This window comes from Palaemon carinicauda, chromosome 38 (assembly GCF_036898095.1).
Source record: "Palaemon carinicauda isolate YSFRI2023 chromosome 38, ASM3689809v2, whole genome shotgun sequence".
Lineage (NCBI taxonomy): Eukaryota > Metazoa > Arthropoda > Malacostraca > Decapoda > Palaemonidae > Palaemon > Palaemon carinicauda.
This window is the reverse complement of record NC_090762.1, coordinates 56457637-56484127: the sequence shown is the minus strand read 5'-3', so window position 1 is coordinate 56484127 and position 26491 is coordinate 56457637. Positions and strand designations below refer to the sequence as shown.

Here is a 26491-nt window from a genome sequence, read left to right as displayed (position 1 = left end):
TGATTAGAAATAAAAATTAGATATAACATATGAAAGATAAATGATATTACATGAAATGTAATCATTTTGAAAACAATACGGCCAAAATTCGGCCAAATTGTTTGGCCGTCGATGGCTAATAGTTTACGGCCAGAGAGTTTTCCATACGGCCAAATTTGGCAAATTTGGCCGCAAAAACGGCCAGATGGCAACCCTAGTGTTGCCGAGAAACGCAGTCACGCAGGAAATCTGTTCCGCTTTCCAATGTTTATATGAGTTCGTTCTTTATAGCAGTTTATCAACAAATTATATTTTTAATATCTTTATTTTATTTGATATGTGTTTTAATAAACAACATGTATTTATCTCTTTATTATTTTACTTAATTACTTCATTTCATATAAATATGATAATATATATGATAAATATTTTAGTTTATAGTCTGAAATTTTATTTTTTATTAAGAGAAACGTATCCAACCAGAATGTTCTGTTGATTGTTATGATTAAGTGGCAAGGAAAAAATTGCTAAAAACAACAAACAAACAAACGTCAACCCGTTTCCTGGATGCCCCCGGGTTTTACCAAGGCCGTCTCGAACAAGGCTCTCGAGACGGCCTTGCTTTACGCATCGATGACATATCTTGAGACTTTTATTGTGACACTAACTCGGTCCCCAGATATATCTGGCAAAGTTCGTGATCTTTGAGTATTTTTTTTTTTACTGTAACTTGTCTTTCAATTCCCAAATAAATAAAGTAGTAAAAACTACTGGATATCATCTTAGAAATATTGCTTTTATAAAGAAGTTCCTGGATGAACATTCTGTAAAGAAACTCGTGATAAACTATATCATTAACAGGATTGACTATTGTAATTCAATCTTCCAAGAAATCTATCAAAAGTGCTACTTAAGAAATACTAAAACAGGATCAAGGCTGATAATAGGTGTTCCACTCCGAGAAAGGATCACTCATATACTAATTGATTTACACTGGCTGTCCATTAGAGCAAGAATTGAGATTAAAATATGCACAACATCCCATCAAGTCATCAGAACCGGGCGGCCGAAATATCAAAGAGAATTGCTGCAGGTCTATAGTTTACGGGCTGCTAATGCAAGAGCCCGTGTCTTACATAAGGTAAGGCAATCTTAACACACACATGCAATGCTGTATAGTGTGCAGCCAACAAATCGCGTTGACACTAGAATAGTTACATATAGTTTCAAATGATTGGAACCAAGATATTTATGTCAACTGTACTTGCTAGAGGTTTCATATATGCTGCCCTAAGACTACACAGTAAGCTCTCACCAGGCATCCGCAAGGCTGAAGATATTAAGGCTTTCAAGAGGAAACTGAGAGAGAGAGAGAGAGAGAGAGAGAGAGAGAGAGAGAGAGAGAGAGAGAGAGAGAGAGAGAGAGAGAGAGAGTACATATTAACAGCCTATGATAAGGCTTAGATTAGACTATAATGTTAATGATGAACTCTTCTATATAATAAAGAGCAAGCGTCTGGCACACGATGCCAGAAAACCCATAATAAATTAATCAATCATGTCATGCATATTGAATACCAAACATAATAAAACTTATGTTTTTTATGGTTTCTTACTTCACAGATATAAAGTACAGTAGATGGAAATACTTATAATTGATGAAGCTTCCAGGAAAAATTATTTCATATTGAATTAGAAAAGTAAAACTTAATGATTTTCAACAATATATTTCAATTGCATATTTCTGGTTCCTTGGTGGTCGTAAACTATATTATTATTATTATTATTATTATTATTATTATTATTATTATTATTATTATTCCAACTGAGAAAGAAGATCAGTGACAAAAGGTAATAAAAGAATAAAGAATAAATCATATATGAGAAATATTACAAAAAGTAATAAGATATATTAAGATTAACTACAGCGTTAAGACAGATCGTTCATATACAAACTATGAAATGAGGCTTGTATTAATCTGTTCAACCAGTTTGAACTTCTGAACTTCCATCGATTCAACTGTCGGATTAAGAAGATAACTCCAAAATCTGGCCACAGCTGGAATGAAACTTCTAGAGTAGCCTACTGATTTGTATTAGGCCTTATAATGGAAGAGGAAAGATTGTTAGAATTAACTGTATATCAAGCACTATACTCAATTTTTTTTAATGAGGAGCATTTGCACTGAATCGCAGCGGTGCCCTTTTAGCTTGGAAAAGTTTCCCGCTATCTGATTGGTTAGAATTATCTTATCCAACCATTCAGCGATCAGGAAACTTTTCCGAGCTAAAGGGCACCCCTGCGAGTCGGTGTAAATCTGCCTCACTAAAAAGAATTGACTATAGGTGTCAGATCTGGATGTAAAGGATAGCCAGAATAATGAAAATTCTTATGCCAAATGCACAAAGAACTATATTTTAATTAAACGATGCTGTCAGAGATTAATATATAGTGCATGGATAAGAAATTCAAGAGGCCACAAGGTTTTGTCCAACATATTAAGATGAAAGTCATTCTAATAGTATTTAAAGCTATGGGTCTAGATTAAAACACTATCCAGAGAAACACAGAATAATGTCCATAAATAACTTTAAAATATATTACTAAAAGTGCTATAATTATGATGAGAAAAGGCTACCTAGATTTTGGATTATGTAAAGCTGGAAATATTTTGATAAGAAATATAACATGACATATTTGAAAACTAAACTGAATATTTTTTGATTAAATTATCATATTCTGAATATGGTAATTAAGTAGTTATCCAATCTTCTAAGAAGTTTCCTTGAACGGATGCAGAAATTTATTCTGTAGACTTTCGCTGGTATTTACGGACATATTTTGCAGGAGAGATCTTATCATCCTTTTAACCTTAATCATATCATCATCTCTTTACTTACAAAACATGTACAGTGAAGTTCAAAAGTCCGACACCACTCTCTTACGTCAGAAAGCTTAGCACACATTCTGACAAGGGCGTAGCTAGAGATTTGGGGGTGGGGACTTAGTTAAGAGGCCCCTTCTATCTTACCGTGGTGAGTTGGTGGTAATTTTGAGTCATACATACTTATAATGTCTGGCGCTGCTTTGGTTGCTCAGGGGGCCATTTTTAAAGACTCCCTCCCCGCCCACACCCTCGTCCTCGCTTAGCTATGCCACTGCTCTCTATACGTGGAAACAATAACCAGGGAACGTTTTACATTATGAATTGAATAAATGTTTCATGATAAAGAGGCAGAGTTTTTTATACTCAAGATAAAATTATCCATAATTGAAAGCTCATTCACGTATAGCTGACACTAGGATACAACCTAGCTTGCAGTAGATAAATTTTTCAATGTGTAAAGTATTTTGAAATATATGAAATGTAGTTTTCCTTGGCGTAGCCACTAGAATTAAGTTTTCTCTTCCAAAAGAGACCAACTCCAATTTTGACAATTTTACTATTAGAAGATAGAAAATTATGCTCAATCTTTATTTTTTTTATTTTTTTTTTTAGCATTTTCTTGCGTCAAAATTCTGAAAGAAAGCCGTTAAATATGCACATAAAACAATCCAAGATTTGTTTGCAATGTTTAAATATAGGAAAAAATTATCGCTAATGGACGCTTCTAGATTCTATCATACGTTTAACGTACGGTAATAATAATAATAATAATAATAATAATAATAATAATAATAATAATAATAATAATAATAATAATAATAATAATAATTATTATTATTATTATTATTATTATTATTATTATTATTATTATTATTATTATTATTATCTCCTCCTACGCTTATAGACGCAAAGGGCCTCGGTTAGATTTCGCCAGTCGTTTCTATCTTGAGCTTTTAAATCGATACTTCTCTCCATTCATCATCTACTTTACGCTTCATAGTCCTCAGCCATGTAGGCCTGGGTCATCCAATTCTCCTAGTGCCTTGTGTCGCCCAGTAAAAAAGTTAGTGAATTATGGGGCCCATTTGATAATGATAACAACAACAATAACAAACAGTAATTGCTATATTATGGGGTTCCAGAGTTTATATCAACTTTAGCCCTTTAATATAATTTATTACATTTCTACATTCTTTAACTTTCTAAATTTAATTTTATGCCTTTGATGTTTTACACATTTTATAACTATGTATTAGTTTACTTTTTTAATTTTTTTGTTACAATTATTTCATTTCAAAGTTCTTTTATTTGACTTTAAAGATTTTAATAGATTTAATTGTCCTTTCCATAGTTATTATTTTGATATTACTTATTCTGTATTGTGATCAATGTTTTGATTTTCTTTAGATTTTTAAGATTTTAATAGATTTAAATGTCATTTCCATAGTTATTATTTTAATGTTACTTATTCTGTATAGTGATCATTGTTTTGATTTTCTTTAGAATTTTAAGATTTTAATAGATTTAAATGTCATTTCCATAGTTATTATTTTAATGTTACTTATTCTGTATTGTGATCATTGTTTTGATTTTCTTTAGATTTTTAAGATTTCATTAGATTTAATTATCATTCCCATAGCTGTTATTTTGATATTACTTACTCTGTATAGTGATAATTGTTTTCATTTTATTTAGATTTCTAAAATATATTTTCTCCTAATCACTGGGCTTTAATCACGAAAGATTACACTAATATATAACGTTATCCATTGCATTTGCATTGTCATCAATTGACAAGATAAGATTCTTAATTAGCCTATCACTGACGCACTCACCTAAAATGTGCTTGACACCGATTGACACCTAAAAATATTCTCTCTCTCTCTCTCTCTCTCTCTCTCTCTCTCTCTCTCTCTCTCTCTCTCTCTCTCTCTCTCTCTCTCTCTCTCTCTTTACACACACACACATATATATATATATATATATATATATATATATATATATATATATATATATATATATATATATATATATATATATATATATACAGTATATATATATATATATATATATATATATATATATATATATATATATATATATATACTCAAATGTCTGTCTAAACATTATTTTGTAATCTTTTAGCATAATTCAATTACTATATAGATGTAAACAATATTACTGTTACCATGTACCCAAATGTCTGACGCCAATAGGCGCAATAAATTGATGAAAACAAAAAAAATCTCTCTCTCTCTCTCTCTCTCTCTCTCTCTCTCTCTCTCTCTCTCTCTCTCTCTCTCTCTCTCCTATTAATGAATATCTACAGCAAGGCTCTATCCAATACTCTAAACAAGGCTTTTATTTCTGTATTTTGAAAAAATATTAAATACTATTTATTGTAATTACTGTATTTTTTGTAATCTATGGTTGATTTCGCGCTTAAACCAAAAACAGCGATATGAAAGCAGACCGGGACACCATTCTCATCACGCTCTTATCTCCTGAATGTCTCCGAGATTAAAACAAAATATGGATAAGATCCCTTTATTAATCAAGATATAGATTTCGAGGTTATCAGGATGGTCAACCACATGACAGATTTCTTTGATGACGAGGTTAATCGAATATGAAGTGTTAGCTTTTATAGCTGTTGTGGCTCAGTCAGTGTCTGTCATCTGACTGCAAGCGGTCCAGGGGATGGGGGAGTGTTAGTTGCAGTATATTTGCAGAGCAATTACAGCACAGTTGCATTATTGCTGCATTGCAATTACAGAGCAGTTACAGAAGAGTTACGGTGCATTATTACTACAGCTGCATTACAATTGCAGAGCAGTTGCAGAGGAGTTACAGTACAATTCCGGTACAGTTACATTAGAATTGCAAAACAGTTACAAAGAAGTTACAGTGCAGTTTCCTTACAATTGCAGAGCAGTTATAGAAGAGTTACAGTGCATTTTCACTACAGCTGCATTAGAATTGCAGAGCAGTTGCAGAGGAGTTACAGTACAGGTGTATTGCAATTGCAGAGCAGCTGCAGAGGAGTTACAGTGCATTTTCACTACAGCTGCATTACAATTGCAGAGCAGTTGCAGAGGAGTGGCAGTATAGTTCTAATACAGCTGCATTAGAATTGCAAAACAGTTACAAAGAAGTTACAGTACAGTTTCATTACAATTGCAGAGCAGTTACAGAAGAGTTGCAGTGCATTTGCAACACAGCTGTATTGCAATTGCAGAACAGTTGTAGAGGAGTTACAGTACAGTTGCGTACAGCTGCATTAGAATTCCAGAGCAGTTACAGAGGAGTTACAGTACAGGTGTATTGCAATTGCAGAGCAGCTGCAGAGGAGTTACAGTACATTTTCAGTACAGCTGTATTACAATTGCAGAGCCATTCCAGAGGAGTTACAGTGCAGTTGCAGCACAGCTACATTACAATTGCAGAGCGGTTACAGAGGAGTTACAGTACAATTCCAGTACAAATGCGTTACAATTGCAGAGCAGTTTCAGAGGAATTGCAGTACAGTTTCAGTACAGCTGCATTACAATTGCAGAGCGGTTAAAGCAGGCTACAGTTGCAGTACAACTGAATTACAGTTGCAGAGCAGCTACAGTACATTTTTAGTACAGCTGCATTACAATGGCATAGCCGTTGCAAAGGAGTTACAGTACAGCTGCATTACAATTGCAAAGCGGTTGCAAAAGAGTTACAGCACAGTTTCTCTACAGCTGTATTACAATTGCAGAGCAGTTGCAGAACAGTTACAGTACATTTTCAGTACAGTTGTATTACAGTTGCAGAGCTTTTGCAGAACAGTTACAGTAGAGTTGCAGTACAGCTGCATCACAATTGCAGTGTAATTGCAGAACAGTCACAGTACAGTTGCATAGAAATTACAGTACACTTATAGAGCAATAACAGTACAGTTTCAGAGCATCTGCAGTACAGTTACAGAGCGGCTGGAGTACAGTTACAGAACATTATGTCCTGGAAGATGAAGAATTCAGAGTCTTTTAGCGGGGAACGAAATATCGGAGGCCGATGTAATGAAGGTTAGTTGATAATGACTTTAAAAAATCACAATGCGATTAAAGAGAAAAAAGGATACAGAAATTATAAGTTTGCGTATAATACGAGCACTAGAATTTTGTACTTAATAAATGCTAGATATATCAAAAAATCTTTACTAAACCAATATTTATGATCTTCTAACAAATTATGATTTGATTGAATATAATTCAGATGAATAACTGTTTAGAGTTCGAGATGGACCCAGTTCCTTTCCAATAGAGAGAGAGAGAAGAAGAGAGAGAGAGAGAGAGAGAGAGAGAGAGAGAGAGAGAGAGAGAGTTATTTATTGAAAAGTGGGGAGTGAGATTACCTCATCGAGGCCCTCCCATTTATATTCAAATGATGATATACATATATATATATATATATATATACAAAATTTACATATATATTGAAAAAAAATCGGTCATTCAGTTATGATGAAATTACGTCACCGCTTGAGCTACGAAGAGATAGAAAGGGATTGATATATGTCTATTATATAAATTAGAATATGTGAGAACTTCAGCCCTACAACCACTTGAGAGAGAGAGAGAGAGAGAGAGAGAGAGAGAGAGAGAGAGAGAGAGAGAGAGAGAGAGAGTACTTTATTTAAAGGTCATTCTTGAGCGGCAGAGGCAAAGGCCAGGACAATGCCCTACTGCTCGAAATATATAACATCATGTTCAGCGCTCAAAACCCTTCTTACCTCAAGCTAGGGCCAGGTAATGTCTGCTGATGGCTTGGCAGGTATACTTACATGGTTACATATCCGAAGCTCACAGAGTCTATACTCAATGCAGCGAGAAATGGACGACAGGGTAGGACACCTAGTTGTAAACGAATTCTCCCACTAGTGCCACTTCTCCACAAATCATGTGCCTACTCTCTCTCTCTCTCTCTCTCTCTCTCTCTCTCTCTCTCTCTCTCTCTCTCTCTCTCTCTCTCTGTGTCTTTTCTTCCACGAAGCTTTTGTTCACTTTGTAGAAAACTGCTTTAGCATGGTATGAAGGTGGCCATATGGCAAGCTTGAATCAGGGGAACGGTCCATTGCGAGAGTGAGGGTGTCACCGTGTGTAGTGGCAGCATCCAGGATTAATAGAGTACACCCTATTAATCCTGGTAGCATGTGGTATATAAGTGCAGGAGGGACCCTGCTCATATGGCACATAAGTTGAAGATGGGGTCGTGGAACAAAAGTTAGAATAATTTTGGATACAACTTCGGAAGTACACCAATTTATATAGAAAGAGAGAGAGAGAGAGAGAGAGAGAGAGAGAGAGAGAAGAGAGAGAGAGAGAGAGAGAGAGAGAGAGAGAGAGAGAGAGAGAGAAAGGATAAGACTGTGAATAGGGGTTGGAGAAAGAAGGCATCTCGGTGATCCGTGGAGATATGGCACCAGTAGGGACTTCCATCTAAAACCCGGTTCCCTACCCTATCATCCATTAATCGCTGTGTTGAGTGTAGAGTACACATTTCAGAGCTGTTGGCTGGGTTCAAACTTCCGATCCCCTAATAGTTTGCCAGAACCCTTTCGGTGTTACTAAGTTACAAACACGTTACATTCCCGAGAAAGAAACGATGCATAGTTTTTATACGAAACATTTCGTGCGTTGTATGAAAGGTAGCACGTAAATGAATTCTGCTCCTAGAGGATCTGGCTTCATCTAAAAAGACATAAGAATATATAAAAAAATCACTTCATTTCCTTTTCTAAAAGCATGCATCATTGTGAAAAAAATCCAAAAGCTATATAAACATATCAAGCAATAAAATAACACTTTAATTAGTTCGAAATACAATATAGGCCTAGATGTCACTGTTTTTGTCGAAATTTGCCAATTCTCACACGGGCATCCACAGAGTAGCAACAATGTACGAATGTAAGATAAAAGAATAAGAGAAATATAGGAAAAAAGAAATCAATGATACGCAAATAAAGATAAGTAAAAAAATATAAAAAATTCATGCACATACTGAGGCCAATGTCCTTTTGATGTACTATTTATAATTCAAATGACTTTGGGATAACTCAAGAGATTAAGAAGATAACTGAAATGTTATCGAAAGTTTGTTGTATCACGATTCCATGTTATCATTGTCCTGTTCATTCTATGAGTGTAAAAGAGAGATATTTCATTTATCGAAATCATGATAATGACATTAACCACAACATTAATGATAAAGATTGCAGTTTCGATTTATAGGAAGTACAGTATGATAATTTTTTGTTTTATATATCTTCTTCTTCTTCTTCTTCTTCTTCTTCTTCTTCTTCTTCTTCTTATTATTATTATTATTATTATTATTATTATTATTATTATTAAAGTAATTCGCCCTTGGTGGAAAAGTTCAGCGATGATTTGTACAGAAACATATATTACCTTGATGACATCTTTCAGAGAAATAGTGATCTAAAGCAGACAGTTACTGATTTCTAAAATTCTTTGAACATACAATCATGACATTCCTGGTAAAATGATATTATATTTATCTAATTTGATGCTTTGATTTAGAATGCTTCAAAGGAAATTAACAGTGAACAAAGCATCTGAAAACTTTGAACGTTATTTGCAAAGTGCTTTGAGTTCCTGTTAATTTATGTCATTTGGAGTAAAATTTATTTCATAAAGGCTTTGGCCGTTGCTGCCAAGATATGCAGTTTTCATAATATTTTTTTTGAAATTTCCCTTAAAAAGATTTATACATAATAACTCTAAATCCGCTGCAAAGATTAGGCAATTCTCCAACTTACGAATATTATTTCCATATCGTTTTGATTCCTGGAATATTATGAGAGAAAAAATGAATCAATATTTTCTTTAAGTCTTATCGTCAACTTGAATGAACGTCTGATTAAGGAATGATGTAATCTCTCTCTCTCTCTCTCTCTCTCTCTCTCTCTCTCTCTCTCTCTCTCTCTCTCTCTCTCTCGTCATAATTCTTCTTCGTACTTTTGTTAAAAAGAGCTCAGTTCGAGGAAGGCATCAGGAAAGAGCTCACCTCATACGTTTTTCGGACTGTTTACATCAGTGGTTCCCAACCTTCTTCCATTGGTGACCCCATTTTAGCTTCACCATACTTTTTGTGACCCCACTGAAATATTAAGGCTATTCTTTTCTTTTTAATTAAAAAATATAATTGATTAAGGTATAATGTTTATCATTGAATAGGAAAAACCAAAAAATGCACTTATATATATGTATATATATATATATATATATATATATATATATATATATACATATATATATATATATATATATATTTATACATATATATACATATATATATGTATATATATATATTATATATATATATATATATATATATATATATATATATATATATATATATATATAATTTCTTATATAACACACACTGCATAATTACATAATCATAATTGTTATCTCGGTAGTAGACCCTCTTTTATACATGTTTTTAATGATCGCTGCCATATCAGAGTTTATCTTATAGCTGGCCTTTACTATAGATTGTGTTTTTCTTCTTTCACCAGAACTGCATTCTTACAGTAACTGTGCTATGTTTATAGTCGATAAGGGAAGCAAAATACATAGAAAAAAATCTGTAATTTATTAAAACTAAACTTGTCAAAATATTTTATGATAATTTTAGTTTCAGTAAAATTATAGATTTTTTAAGTACTTTGCTCCCCTACTGATGACAAGAATAGCAAAGTTACTGACAGAATGAATTATTATTGTTATTATTATTATTATTATCATTATTATTATTATTATTATTATTAGCTAAGCTACAACCCTAGTTGGAAAAGCAAGATGCTGGTGAAAGAATAGAAATACGATCAATAGAAAAGCTCAGCTATAAGATAAATGCTACTGGGGAAGCGATCATCATATAATTGTTGTTATTATTATAAAAAACTTTTCTTCTTGCAATTTTCAAAAGGAGCCCAGTTCGATGACGAGATCAGCGTCTTCGGCAAAGGAAGGAGTCAAATCTCCACCATTTCTGCCGATGCGAAGAAACCCGGAGATTCTCTTAACATTCCCAGTAAGTTTAGTTTGTGTTTTCTTGTAATGTTTCTCTTGTCAGGATATTCGATCTTGTTAACTTTCCGCGTAAAAAGACACTTGTAGAATCTCGTTATCTCTGAGATATGAGAATTGTTAGAGATGATGATTAACTGTTTTTATCTTTTGTTGAATAATAGTTTTAACATTTCGTTTGTTTGATATTGACCTTATGTGGTTTTATGATACTTATATCTATCTATCTATCTATCTCTTTATATATATATATATATATATATATATATATATATATATATGTATATATATATATATATATATATATATGTATATATATATATATATATATATATATACATATATATATACTGTATATCACCATCATCATCAGCCACTACTAGTCCACTGCAGAACAAAGGTCTCAGGTATGTCCTTCCACTTGCGTCTGTTTGTGGTGTCTCTAACCCAGACATTGATATATATATATATATATATATATATATATATATACACACACATAAAACTATTACTTGCAGAGCCGAAAGGTTGGGGTGCCAGACACACACTGGTTGTTTTGGGCTTCACGGGTTTATGTGTTGCTTATCTAAATCGAATAAACCTGAGCATCGCAATCGTGGCGATGGTCGCCGCCAATTCCTCCACCACGACGGGGAACAGCTCCGAGATCTGTCCGTTCCCCGAGGACTGGAACGCCACATCCGGAGGTGACATGGTTGGTTGAAAGAATAACAGATGTTTTATAAGATTTCGGGTTAGATTTGTAAGTTTAGACTTGCTATTTCTGAATAATTTTCAAGAGAAATGAACATATTTGACCAAAGCATTTGATAGTTAATTTCCACGTCTATGGATCAACTTTCCCATGCCCATGGGGACTTTCTCATGTCCAGGGGTATTTCCTCATGGTCATAGTGATTGCCTAATGTCCATGGGGACTTCCTCATGCCCATGGGGACTTCCCCATGTCCATGGGTATTTCCTCATGGTCATAGTGATTTCCTAATGTCCATGGGGAATTGCTCATGCCCATGGGGACTTCCCCATACCTTTGGGGGCCTTCCCCATGTCCATGGAGACTTCCCCATGCCCATGGAGATATCCCCATGTCCATGGGTATTTTCTCATGGTCATAGGGACTTTCTAATGTCCATGGGGACTTCCTCATACCCATGGGGATTTCCCCATACATTTGGGGGGCCTCCCCATGCCCATGGAGACTTCCCCATGCCCATGGTGACTTCCCCATGCCCATGGTGACTTCCCCATGCCCGTGGAGGATTCCCCATGCCCATGAAGACTTTCCCACACCCACAAGGTCTTCCCCAAATCCATGTGGATTTAAGAAAGTGTTGCTTTATCAAATTACTATAATATACAGTAGTCAGGTGATATAATAGTTTCAGTGGCTAAATAGAGAAAACTTTGAAGTATGTTTGGCTTGTGAATACTCATTTGATTATGATTGTTTGTATAATAAGTCATTTTGAAAACAATAAAGTTCTAGCAATAAGATGAGAATACAAAAAAAGTTAATTTTATCAATTTAATTCTGGTTAGCAAATAATGAAGGAGAAAATCATTAAACTTGAGAAACAGAAATAGAAAATAAACTCATTAAAGAAATTATATCTTCACCCTACCAACAGACCGGAGGAGAATTCGACTGGGACGAGGGGGTTCAAGGAATCCTCCTGGGCTGTTTCTTCTATGGCTACGCCATCTCCAACTTCTTCGGAGGCTTGGCTGTCGAGTATTTCGGCGCTCGCATCGTCATGGCCCTCAGCATCTTCCTATCCTCCCTCTCGAGCCTTTTGTCTCCCGTTTGTGCCAACACTTCCGTTGGTCTTTTCATCGCGACAAGGGTTGTATCGGGCTTAGCCCAGGTAAGCATCTTTCATAGCCTGTGTAGTATGGTTCTCTTGCTTGAGGGTTCACTCAGACACACTATTCTATCTTATTTCACTTCCTCTTGTTCTTTTGAAGCTTTTATAGTTTATATATGAATGATTTATTTCAATGTTATTACTGTTCTTGAAATATTTCATTTTAATTGTTCATTGCTTCTTTTGTAGTTGATTTATTTCCTTATTTCCTTTCATCACTGGGTTATTTTTCCCTGTTGTAGCCCTTGGGCTTATAGCATCCTGCTTTTCCAACTAGGGTTGTATCTTAGCTAGTAAAATAAATAGATAAGAAGTAGGCGTTAAGAATAAGATGTTATTTAATATATAGCTTCTTGTTTTAAAACAATAGCAGTAATAAAAAATAATTTAAAATATGTATTTGTTTTTTAAAGACTTGGTGCAATTTATTCCTTTATTTTCATTTCGTATTTCTATTCTTTTTCTAAAACATAATAAATTTATACAAACGCCATTGACAATTTTAAGCTCTTTGCATTAGATACTTAGTGATTTGAAGAATTACTTTACCGGAATTATGAAATAAAGGTTGATATAATGTTGAAATTTACCCTGACCAATGTTGAATGGGAGGAACTTCTGAAGTTTAAACATATAGTAAATATTTTTTTTTGTGTTGAACAAGCTGACATGAATCTCTCTTCATAGTTTATATACAACAGATCTATTTGTTATTGATCTTAAGATACATTTTATTCATTAGTTTTTGTATAGTCTATTCATTCCCTTATTTCCTTTCCTCACCGGGCTATTTGTCCTTGTTGGAGCCCTTGGGATTATAGCACCCTGCTTTTCTAACTAGTGTTGTAGCTTTCCTAATAATAATAATGATGATAATAATTATAGAAATAATAATAATAATAGTAATAATAATAATAATAATAATAATAATATTAATTATGATAACAACAACAACAACAACAACAACAACAACAACAACAATAATAATAATAATAATAATAATAATAATAATAATAATAATAGTATTAATAATAATAATAATAATAATAATAATTCACCTTTTTCAGGGTCCTATTTTTCCATGCATTCACAACCTATTGGCCACGTGGAACCCACCCCAGGACAGAGCTCGATTTGCCTCTGCCCTTTTACCAGGTAAGTGAGATTTTTACAATGACCCTATAATGTAATTAAGAGTTTTAGTAATTAGATGTTAGGGGACCTAGTTACTTCATTAGCTCAAGGATTTTAGGTGAGCGGTAAAAAGTCTTTGTTGTAAATTTAAAGTAAATTTTATTGAGTTTTAAGTATATTTGGCGAAGTTTTATGTAAATTTGACCGAGTTTTAAATAAACTTTACTGATTTTTAAGTAAAATTTACCAAGTTTTATGTAAACTTTACTGGGGTTTGAATAAATATCGCCGTGTTTTAAGTAAACTTCACCGAGTTTTAAGTAAAATTGACCGAGTTTTAAGTAAATTTTACCGTTTTTTAAATAAACTTCATTGAGTTTTAAGTAAATTCTACCGAATTTTAAGCAAATTTTACTTTGCGTTATTTTAATATCATCCATGATTTAACTATTATAGATATAAGTTTTCCTTGAAACATCTGAATGGCATCAAGATCACAATATTTTTTTTTTTTCTGATGAAAAACTGTAAATAAACCCATTATCAGCTAATAGGAGATTCTTTTTGACGAAGTATTTCATTTTATATACAATAAACGTGTATTGAAATATCAAATTAAGAGTCTATGTTTTTGGTTTGCTTTGTAAATTAGTCTGTTTGCTTAATTAATTAAAAAATCTCTGAAAATTTCTCAGGAATTGACAACGAGAGATTAAATTTCGGAAAGTTTTTAGATTAGGACATTCGCGATTGCCGGGCGCTGACCTTATAGCATGTGTTGCTGTCTGATAACTGATAAGAAAATATATTGATAAAATTGAAGTGTTTTAAATGTTCAACTTCACTTTAGTATTACTCAACGAGATCAGAAACTGATTTTTCATTTTTTTTTTTTTTTTATTTAAATGCAGGTCGTAGTCCTCATTATAGATCACAAAAAGCCAGATATGATCACTATTCTTGTTTATCTTTACTTTATATAATTATTACCCTTTTGACTAGTTATCCAAAAAAGGGGAATTATGCATATATAAAAAGTTTAAATAGTTAGAGTTCTCTTGCTTATTTCTTGTTTTTTTTTTTTTTTTTTTTTAAGTTTTTACAGTTTATATATGAAAGATCTAATCTAATGTTGTTACTGTTCTTAAAATATTTTATTTTGATTGTTCATTACTTCTCTTGTAGTTTATTTATTTCCTTGTTTCCTTTCCTTACTGGACTATCTATCCCTGTTGAAGCCCTTGTACGCATAGCTTTCTGCTTTTCTAACTAGGTTATAGCTTAGCTTGTAAACAACAACAATAATAATAATGATAATAATAATAATAATAATAATAATAATAATAATAATAATAATAAAACAAACATCATAAAAGAAATATAAACAGCAAAAGAACAATAACAAATCAACAAACAGAAAACTACAGCGCAGTTTATCCCCTTTTCGTCTTCTCCCCAGGCGTCAGCATAGGTACGATCCTGGGTTTATCTCTCGGTGGTTTGATGAACGAAGCCGATTTCCTCGGAGGATGGCCGTTGAATTTCTACGTCTTCGGCGTCCTGGGAGTGTTGTGGTGCATCCCGTGGCTCATCTTTATGCGAGATTCGCCACAGAAGCATCCCAGCATATCGAAGGAGGAACTCGAGTACATCGAAGCAAATGAGTCTACTGTTAAAAACACCATGGTACTAAAACTTTACTTGATTTACTTTGACACCATCTTTTCTCTCTGACTTAAATTACTTCACTCCTCTCCCAGTCTCTTCTACTAACTGGGACTTGCTGCTATAACACCTTCCTACTGACAGACTCTGTATGTTAACCTTTCATTTCGTGGACCTGAAGAGGAGTCTCTCCTCTGGGTTACCTCCCTCCCTTTCACGCCAGTTATAGAATATCCTCCCTCTTGTAAAGTCAAAATCCACCCTTTTTTATGTTCTCAGCAACTCTTAAAAATTTACCCTTGCTTTGTCATCGTTGCTGAAAACCTGGCCTCCTCTTGGAGACCACCCTACAAATTCAAAGTGGCGTACGGACTGCCTTAGCGCAAGAGCCCGTGTCTTGCTATAGGCAAGGCAATCTACTGCTGCTGCTGGCAGTTTTTCCAGTCCTATACACCCACGAATCATTATTTTATCATTACTAACTAGACTACAAGCCAGGTAGGAAAAGGAGAGTACTACAAGCCCAAGGGCCCCAACAGGGAAAGCAGCCCAGAGAGGAAAAGAAATTAAGATATAGCAAATAATCTATATATGAATGATAATGTGGTGGCTGATGTGGTAACGTCCCTGACCGGTGATCGTTAGAGTACCTATATACTCTAGTGATCGCCAGACTGGGGTTCGAATCCTGCTCAAACTCGTTAGTTCCTTTGGTCGCTGCAACCTCACTTTCTGTGAGCTAAGGATAGGGGGTTTGGGGGGAGCATATAGGTCTATCTGCTGAGTCATCAGCAGCCATTGCCTGGCCCTCCTTGGTCCTAGCTTGGGTGGAGAGGGGTCTTAGGGGCTGATCATATATATATATATATATATATATATATACATATATATATATATATATATATATATATATATATATATATATATATGGTCAATCTCTAGAGCATTGTCCTGCTTGATAGGGCAATGTCAATGTCCCTTGCCTCTGCCATTCATGAGTGTCCTTTAAACCTTTAAACAACTGAATGTTAATCTTTTCAAAAGAATTTAAACTACAAGAAATATACACCGATTGTCAGTGGCGTCAGATTCCATCTGAAATTGGAAATACTATTATTAAATAAGAAGATACAAAGTCCTTCAGAGATCAGGTTCTTTTTTACCATTAGAGCTATTTTTGTTAAAAGCTATCAATTCCAAACTATTAAGAATATCAGACTTGTCTACTGTACGAATTCTTACGGTATATTAGTAAGGTTATGCAGTTCTTTTAGTGCAGTGGTAACCCCCCACCTTTTTTTTTTTTTGTCAATTCCCCCTACAACCATAAAGATTTCTCCCTTTATGTGTAAAAGGGAAAGAGTAATCAAAACATACTGTGACTATTTACTACTTTATTTTAAAAATTTACAAATATACTGATAAACATATAGTTACATCTACAACCAGCACTCTCTCTCTCTCTCTCTCTCTCTCTCTCTCTCTCTCTCTCTCTCTCTCTCTCTCTCTCTCTCAGACATGAGAAAATCCTTATGAGATTAATTCTATCGCTAGTAGGCAGTGAAGTTATTCACCCCTCCCAGCACCTGGTAGTTTCAAATTTTCCCCCTGGAGGAAATTCCCCCAGGTTAGTAAATACTGTTTTAGTTAGAAATATGTTTAGTTAACAGAAAAAAAGAGAAAAATTGCATAGTATTTCAGATAGTAATTTCAAGACTCGTATACTCTTGTAGTAGGTTGGCCAGTGCACCAGCCACCCGTTGAGATACTACCGCTTGAGAGTTATTGGGCCCTTTTACTGGTCAGACAGTACTACATTCGATCCTTCTCTCTGATAACGGTTCCTTTTCCTTTTGCCTACACATACATCGAATAGTCTGGCCTATTCTTTCAACATTCCCCTCTGTCCTCATACACCTGACAACACTGAGATCCCTTGCTCGCTCAAGGGATTAACTACTGCAATGTAATTGTTCAGTGCCTACTTTCCTCTTGGTAAGGATAGAAGAGACTCTCTAGCTTTGGTAAGCAGCTCTTCTAAGAGATGGGCACTCCAAAATCAAACCATTGTTCTCTGGTTTTGGATAGGGCCATAGCCTCTATACCATGGTCTTTCACTGTCTTTGTGTAGAGTTCTTTTGCTTGAGGGTACAATATCTTATTTCTCTTCCTTTTCTTTTTAAGTTTTTAGAGTTATATGTGAAAGATTCATTTTAATGTTATTACTGCTCTTAAAATATTTTATTTCAATTGCTAACTACTACTCTTGTAGTTTCCTTATTTCCTTTCCTCACTAGGCTATTTTCCCTGTTGGAGCCCTCGGGCTTAGAACATCCTGCTTTTCCAACTAGGGTTGTAGCTTAGCAAGTAATAATAATAATAATAATAATAATAATAATAATAATAATAATACCATGCCCAAAACATTGTTCTCACCTCTGTCAGTTAGTATTTTAATTACTTTGTTATCAGAACTACTATGGCTAAGAAAATTAAATATATAACGTGCATACTATACTATCATCAAACTTGTCTATCATCTGATCTAATACTATAAGAAGTAGAATACTAAATCCTTGGTAGTTTTCTTTAATCTTTATATTTCTAGAGGCATTGGGCTGTTTTTTTTTTTTTTTTTTTTTTTTTTTTTTTTTTTTTTTTTATTTATCAAACTATTGAAAGAGGAGAATATAAATCAGTATAATTGAAGCATATTGAAAGTCACTTCAAAATGCAAAGACCTGATGATATACGAAAATCGTGAAATACACTGTTAGAAATTTGCATTGGGGAAACGGTAAATGCCTGGCAACATTTATTCTATGATTTTTACCGTTTTAAAAACGGATATATTAACGTTAAGGAGTGATAATAACAAAGTAAGATAAAATCACGGCCACCTGTATTTTACTGAAATGAGGCTGAGAACAGTATATTTTTACAGAGAATTTCCGATTAAAATTACGATTTTATCTAACAGTGTAATAAATATCCACTAGTCTCGAGTATTCAAGCGGTCACATGATAAGAAAAGACATTGACGAGATGTTAAGAGGGCGAGTTCTTTCAAAGGGTGTAGTCACTCTTCACAAAACTATTTGTAATATTTCGTATTTCTCTTTTTTCAGAGGATGAAAGTTCCTTGGGCTGACGTCTGGACATCGATCCCTTTCTGGACCCTGATTATCCTCGCTTGGGGAGATAGTTTCGGATTCTACACTTTTTTGACAGAAATTCCAACCTACTTGAAAAATATACAGCACTTCGGGTCAGCAGACGTAAGAGTATTTGTGTTCACTTGGGGCTAGAACATTAAAGCATAGTCTCTGTAACATGGCCTTCCACTGTCTGGTTAGATTTTTCTTGCTTGAGGGTACACTTAGATACACTATCTTATTTCTTTTCCTCTTGTTTTTTAGAGTTTTTGTAGTTTATATATGAGATTTATTTTATTGTTACGGTTTTATTTAATTGTTAATTATTTCTCTTGTAGTTTATCTATTTCTTTATTTCCTTTCCTCCCTGGGCTATTTTCCCTGTTGGAGCCCTCGGGGGCATCATGCTTTTCCAACTAGGGTTGTAGCTTCATCATCATCATCATCATCATCATCTTCTCCTCTCTATCTTGAGACTTTAATTCAGTACTTCTCCATTCATCATCTCCTATTTCGTGCTTCATAGTCCTCAGCCATGCAGGTCTAGGTCTTCTAACTCTTCTAGTGCCTTATGGAGCTGAATGTTTGATGAACTACTCTTTCTTGGGGAGTGCGAAGAGTATGCCCAAACCATCTTAGCAAATAATAATAATAATAATAATAATAATAATAATTGTTTTTTCTGTTTTTTGTAGACCGGACTGACTGCTGCCCTACCGCATGTCGTGGCCACAGTTGTATCCTTGATTTGGGGCGTGATTTCTGACACTTTAATTGCCAAGACCAGGCTCTCTGTCTCTGCCGTAAGGAAAATATCTTCGGCAGTTGGTAAGTGGAAAAGACAACTAAAGATCTCTCTCTCTCTCTCTCTCTCTCTCTCTCTCTCTCTCTCTCTCTCTCTCTCTCTCTCTCTAGGGAGTTAATGACTGCATGCAATCCAGACGTTTCAAGTGATTTGATGCACTGCTGATGAGCTTTGTGTTGCTATATTAAATTGTGAAAGTTCCCTGTCGAGAAATTTGAGATTTTCTCCCTAATCTATCAATTATACACACACACACACACACACACACACACACATATATATATATATATATATATATATATATATATATACTGTATATGCAGTATATACATATATGTGTGTATATATATATATATATATATATATGTATATATATATACTGTATATGCAGTATATACATATATATGTGTAGATATATATATATATATATATATATATATATATATATATATACAGTATATACCTATATATATATATACAGTATATACATATATATATATATATATATATATATATATATATATATATATATATATATATATATACAGTATATACATATATATATATATATATATAGTATATATATATATATATATATATATATATATATATATATATATATATATATATATATATATACACTGTATATATATATATATATATATATATAAATATATGTGTGTGTGTGTGCGCGCGCCAGCGTATTGGAAAATAACAAACTTTCATGCAATACTACAATAACCTGTTCACCCTAAAGGGTGGAGAATATGAAATTAAATACCGATCATTTTCGTGATATCGGTACACACTTTCAAAGTACTAAGTATACATTATACCTTAAAATTGGCAGTAACCACATAAAAGTGCTGAGTACTTGGCCTTCTATTCATTCTTCTTGATATTGAATTTCAGCTTTTCTAGACTAGCAATCTGTTGGATTGGAGTTCGAGACCTACTCAAATGAGATAGTTTCTAGTAGTGACTTCAACCTCGCCTCCTTGTGAGCTAGGGATGTGGTGTTTGGGGGTAGCCTATAGGTTTACTGGCCGAGTCACACCCTGACCCTCCCTGGTCCTAACTTGATAGCGAGGAGGCTTGTGTGCTGATCATATGTGTATATGGTCAATTGCCCTGTTCATTGCCTCTGCCATTCATTAGCGATCTTTAAACCTTTAGACTTTTAAAGACACCAGTTTAATTTTGAAAATCTTTTAGGTCTCTATCCCTCCCCTTTCACATAGAATTCGTATCCTTGGCCCACTGTTACCCACTGTCTTTTCTTAGATTCTTCAATGAAGTACCTGAACACATTCTTCACCTCCCTACGATCTCTATTTTCCTACTTGTTTGTGTCATTTCTTCTCCACTCTCCTTCCCTTCTTTTATTCCATAAAATATTAACGTACTGATGTATTCAACCCATCAAAATGACGACTAAAGATTTAGAAAGATATCATACACACGCACATATAGATTGAACCCTTCCCTCCTACTCTTACCAGGATATGATTGCTCCTTCTCCCCTTAACCGAGGGACAGGAGAGTTCAGCGTGACCGGAAAGACACACACACACACACACACACACACACACACACACACACACACATATATATATATATATATATATATATATATATATATATATATATATATATATATAGCCAGACACTTACTCTTTATTATTTAGGGAAGATAACCTCTTAAGAAAAGACCTTCCCTCTATCTAATATATTCTTGCAAAACCTAGTTAAGTAATTTTATTATTTCACGGTTTTAAGGCCACTCAATGGCACAGGTAGGGGACAGTGACAATGCCCTAGCAGGGTAAAGCATTAGAGACTAACCATATTTCCATATGATCATAGCCCAAGCTCCCTCTCCATCCAAGCTAGAACTATAGGCTTCCCCAAACACCCCATCCTTGGCTCACAAGATTGGCGAGGTTGCAGACACTACAAGAAACTAATGAGCTTGAGGGGGACTCCATCTCCCGCCCAGTAGTACACCAGACAAGGACGTTCACAGCCCCAGAGACTTAAAATATAATTTTTTTCTCAGGTACTTACACGTCTGCTCTAGCCTTGATAGCAATGTGTTACGTTGACTGTGATTCGACGTTAGCTATTGTTGTCCTGTGCTTGGCGGTGGGAATCAACTCGTGCAGTGCTCTCGGAGGCGCCCTCTGCGAGCAGGATATTGCCCCTAACCTGACGGCGGCGCTGAAGGGCACCACCAATACTGTAGGAGCCATTTCTGGGATCGTGGCTCCTCTCATCACGGGATTCATCATTTCCGATAATGTAAGATGTGACAGATATTAACATTTCGATATTTTTTTTTTCTTTTAAAAACAAAATTTTATGACGTAGGCCTAGTTTCTTGATACGAGTATTTATTACATTTTAGTATAAATGCTTTGCATAATATCATTTATCTTGAAGAGTCTTTTTCTCATAAGTCAAAATACCTTCAAACAATCTCATAGTTTGGGTTAATTTGTTATAACCAAAATTATTATGGTTTACCATAAATTATCTCGGGAATATTTTTTATGATGATCAAGATTTGTACTTTAAACGAACTACCTTAAGCATGATATTCTTGCTTACGAATAAGAAAATAGTTTACGATAACATTATATATATTGAGATGCATATGTTATTTAGTTTATATAAATATTGCCATAGCTTTTAGTATTTCAGTAATACTACTTTTATAAGCTTTAGCATCCATTAGAAAAAAATTTAAACTAGAAGTCAAAATATGTGTATAAGTTGCGACCATTTTCATATTCTGATTGATTTTATTCTAAATATTTACAGATTTTTCCTTTAACTTTTTTTTTCTTAGCATTAACCACCTGTTAGATTACATTTGATTATTACAAGCCTATTTTTCACATCTATTTTCTAAGTTTATATACTTTTTAGCAGGTGGATTATGTATAAGTAGCCTAAGCCCCTTTTTGTCAAGAGTAAAAAAAGCAGGATGCTATAAGCCCAGGGGCTCTAACAGGGAAAAATAGTTCCGTGAGGAAAGGAAACAAGGAAATAAACTACAGAAGTAATGAACAATTAAAATAGGTAAAAGATAAAATACGAGTTTTTCCTTCCTAGTGGATCGATTAAACATGATTAAATTCAAGCTTGTTACAAGGTCACGCATTTCGTTTTTCCCTCCTCAGCAAACTCTCGGTGCCTGGCGAACTGTGTTCCTCATATCAGCTGCGACGTATTTCGTCTGCTGTACGGTTTTCTTGGTCTTTGGAACCTCCGAAGTCCAGCCCTGGAATTACCCAAAAGAGAAAAGAGGTCTGTTTATACATTTATTTCTCGTTTCTTCTTCTTCTTCTTATTATTATTATCATTATTATTATTAATTGCTGAGCTACAACACTAGCTGGAAAAACAGGATGCTATAAGCCTAGGGGCCCCAACAGGAAAAATAGCCCACTGAGGAAAGGAAACAAAGAAATAAATATTTTAAGAACTGTAACAACATTGAAATAAATAATTCCTATAGAAACAAACCCCAGTATACCCTCAAGCAAGAGAACTCTAACGTGGATTTAATAATATTTCGTTGAGTAGCCCTTCCTATAATGTAGAAAATAGAGATAAGATTTCTGTATTTGAAAGCAAACGAATATCAATGCTTTGTCAAAAAAAAAAAAAATCGCTTAACTGGGTGATAATATTCAATGTACGTTTGCTTAGTCTTTGTTTCGAATAAGTAAGAGTTATTACCTTTGATTAGAAATTATTAATGGTGAAATTTCTGATACGCAATAAGGCTATTGGATTGTATCTTATTAATTTCGGTTATATAGACCGGCGCTGGGGCCTGTTAGGCCATTCAACACCCAATAATGCTATTGATATTGGTCAAATTTCAAGGCTTTGTAACTTATTGTCTTGTGTGTTATCAAATACGTTAAGTGGTATAATTAATGAAATATTAATGAATTATTAATTACTGATAATAACAGGTCTTTGTACATACTTCAACAGCTTCTATCATGATTTTTATCTTACTTTCCCAACACTTATCAGCTCAGCAATACTTTTTAAGGAAACATGCAAACGTACTTCAATTAACATGAAAATTCCGAAATTTTCTTTCCTATTAATTCTTTTTTTATTATCTATTATGAAATACACATTTACAATCTTACAGTTTATAACATATACATCATAGTATATTTACCTAAATAATGTTTATTTTACATATAGTGTATTCATTCATGTTTCATATGATTTCTAAATAACAGTAAGAGTCCTCCTGTACATGGATAATACCCCATTTTTTGTATGATAGATTTTTAGTGATTATAAATTTTGTATGATAAATTCTAAGAATAACATCGTACTCTCTTCCAATTCCAGAAAAGAACAAGTATTAAACCACCGTGGTCCACATCCATCTGAGTTTCATCGGGCCTCTCTGGTGCCTAGCCGAAGAGGGCGTCAAGCTCTAGAGATCCTTCTGTAGACCTAGCCTTTGGGAAGTAGGCCTACAAGATATCTCCAGACTGATCACTAGCATATTCATTTCGCTTACCGTTGTTTCTGTTCGCGTACGAGCCGTTCTTGGCTGTGGTTTCGAAAGATTTTGAACTATGCAATATGTTCAGATGATTTTAAACCCTGTTTCATATTTGGTTCGAAAGATTTTGAACTATGCAATATGTTCAGATGATTTTAAACCCTCTTTCATGTTTGGTTCGAATGATTTTAACTCTCGCGAAGCGTTTTTGAAATTATTTGAAACATTTTATGGTTGTGAACCTTTCCTAGCAATGAATTCAAATAATTGTAAAAACTGAAAAATCATGTGGTATAATGTTTGCAATGTTAATTGTTATTGCACATTGAAATCATATAGACTTTTGAATTGACATTAATGATAATCTAGTTAATTTATTACATTTGTATGAAGGGCATTTCTATAATTTTTAGGCAAAGAGTAATATTATGTGAAGGAAAATAATTATCTAAAATGTTCCACTCAGTACTTTCATGCAAATGACGAATAGGACCTTGTTATTATTATTATTATTATTATTATTATTATTATTATTATCAAAACATAAAACCTAGATTCGTTTCCATTAAATGATATCAACTATGTGATATTAGTTATTATTGCGATTAAATCATAAATCAGGCGTATTTTGTAATCTATTTCTGAAAGATTTATTTTGACGTTACTATTCTTAAAATATTATATTTTAATTGTTCATTACTTCTCTTGTAGTTTATTTATTTCCTTATTTTCTTTCCTCCCTGGGCTATTTTTCCCTGTTGGAGCCCTTGGGCTTATAGCATCCTGCTTTTCCAACTAGGGTTGTAGCTTATAATAATAATAATAATAATAATAATAATAGAGATTGTCTTCAACTTCCATACACGATTTTGTCAGCTTCAATTTAAATGGAGGCATTTAAAAGTCCCAATTTAAACTTTAAGACTTTAAATCCAGTTTTCCTGTGATATAGTATTTTAAGCTCCTGAATTCACATTGATATTAATAAATAGTTTACGTTCATTTCATTTATTGTCAGACATCATATAAAATATAAAAGTATTCAGACATTTTTTTTTCTTAACCGAATGAAGTTATCTATCACACTCCCATGAGACTTGCAGTCGTTAAAAACCGATTTCTCTGGTAAGTCTCCTCTTTTTTATAAAAAAGTAACGAATACTAAAATAACAGTCTGCTAACATTGTATTTAGTTATACAATAGTGGGTTATTATTCGCGTTTAAATGTTTAAAGGCCGCTCATGAATGGCAGAGGCAAGGGACAGTGACAAGGCCCTATCAAGCAGGATAATGCCCTACAGACTGATCATATTATATATGATCAGCGCCCAAGCCCCCTCTCCACACAAGCTATGACCAAGGAGGGCCAGGACTCAGCAGATAGACCGATAGGCTCCCCAAACCCCGCATCCTTAGCTCACAAACATGGTGAGGTTGCAGCGACCAGAGGAACTTAACGAGTTTCAGCGGAACTCGAACCCCAGTCTGGCAATCGCCAGGCAAGGACGCTACCACCAGGCCACCACAGGAGAACTCTTACTGTTATTGAGAAATAATATGAAACATGAGCCTATTCATTGCTCCTTCCACAGCCATCAGGAAAGAACATTTCGGAATTTCTATTGTTTTCAAAAGAAACGGTTATTATTAATTAGCTAAGTTTATATGTAATAATTTGGATTATCATGCAATAATTAAATGTGTATTTAATAACAAGGGTCAAGATAGATTAACTAAACCTAAATACATTAGCCTACCTGCTGTTAAGATAGATTAGTAGCCTTCAAGGGTTTATAGTAGCCTACTGGAAACGTCCTTGTCTAGCAATCTGCTGGATGGGCGTTTGAGACTCACTCAAACTCGATAGTTCTAGTACCGTCTGCAACCGCGCCATCCTTTTGAGCTAGTTAGCCTATAGGTCTACCTGCTGAGTCATCAGCAGCCATTGCTTGGACCTCCTTGGTGCTAACTTGATGGAGAGATGGTCCTAGGGTGCTGATCATAACGTGTATATGGCCAGTCTCTAGGATATTGTCCGGTGGCAAGCAGTAATGTTGAGCTGCGTACGCTAGTACAGGAAAATAAAACATCAACCTCGTATGCACTGGCAAACGGTAATGTTCGCGCATGCGCAGATTATCATGGAGAATTCTGAGATCGGGGGATCGTTCAGACCGTCACCCCGGCCTTTATAACATTGTCCTGTCAGCTGCCTCTACTGTCTCTATATTCATTAATGTCTGCGATAATCCTATTTACGTTGCACCTATACAATTTCAGAAATGCTTAACTCAAACTACCAATTAGATGTTCAAATGTCGGTATCGATCCTGAGTAAACTTTTCAAA

At 34.2% G+C, this 26491-nt stretch overlaps 1 protein-coding gene across 1 annotated transcript; it reads left to right on the top strand.

Annotated features, from left to right (window-relative positions):
- Positions 1 to 5510: 5510 nt before the first annotated feature.
- Positions 5511 to 24613, top strand: LOC137630645 (putative inorganic phosphate cotransporter). Its single transcript, XM_068362258.1, has 11 exons — positions 5511 to 6922; positions 10851 to 10955; positions 11470 to 11666; positions 12601 to 12837; positions 13905 to 13992; positions 15431 to 15657; positions 18765 to 18914; positions 19487 to 19619; positions 21656 to 21897; positions 22782 to 22908; positions 23983 to 24613. The coding sequence occupies exons 1-11, from the start codon at positions 6853 to 6855 to the stop codon at positions 23997 to 23999; spliced, it is 1593 nt and encodes a 530-aa protein (XP_068218359.1). The 5' UTR covers positions 5511 to 6852; the 3' UTR covers positions 24000 to 24613.
- Positions 24614 to 26491: the final 1878 nt, after the last annotated feature.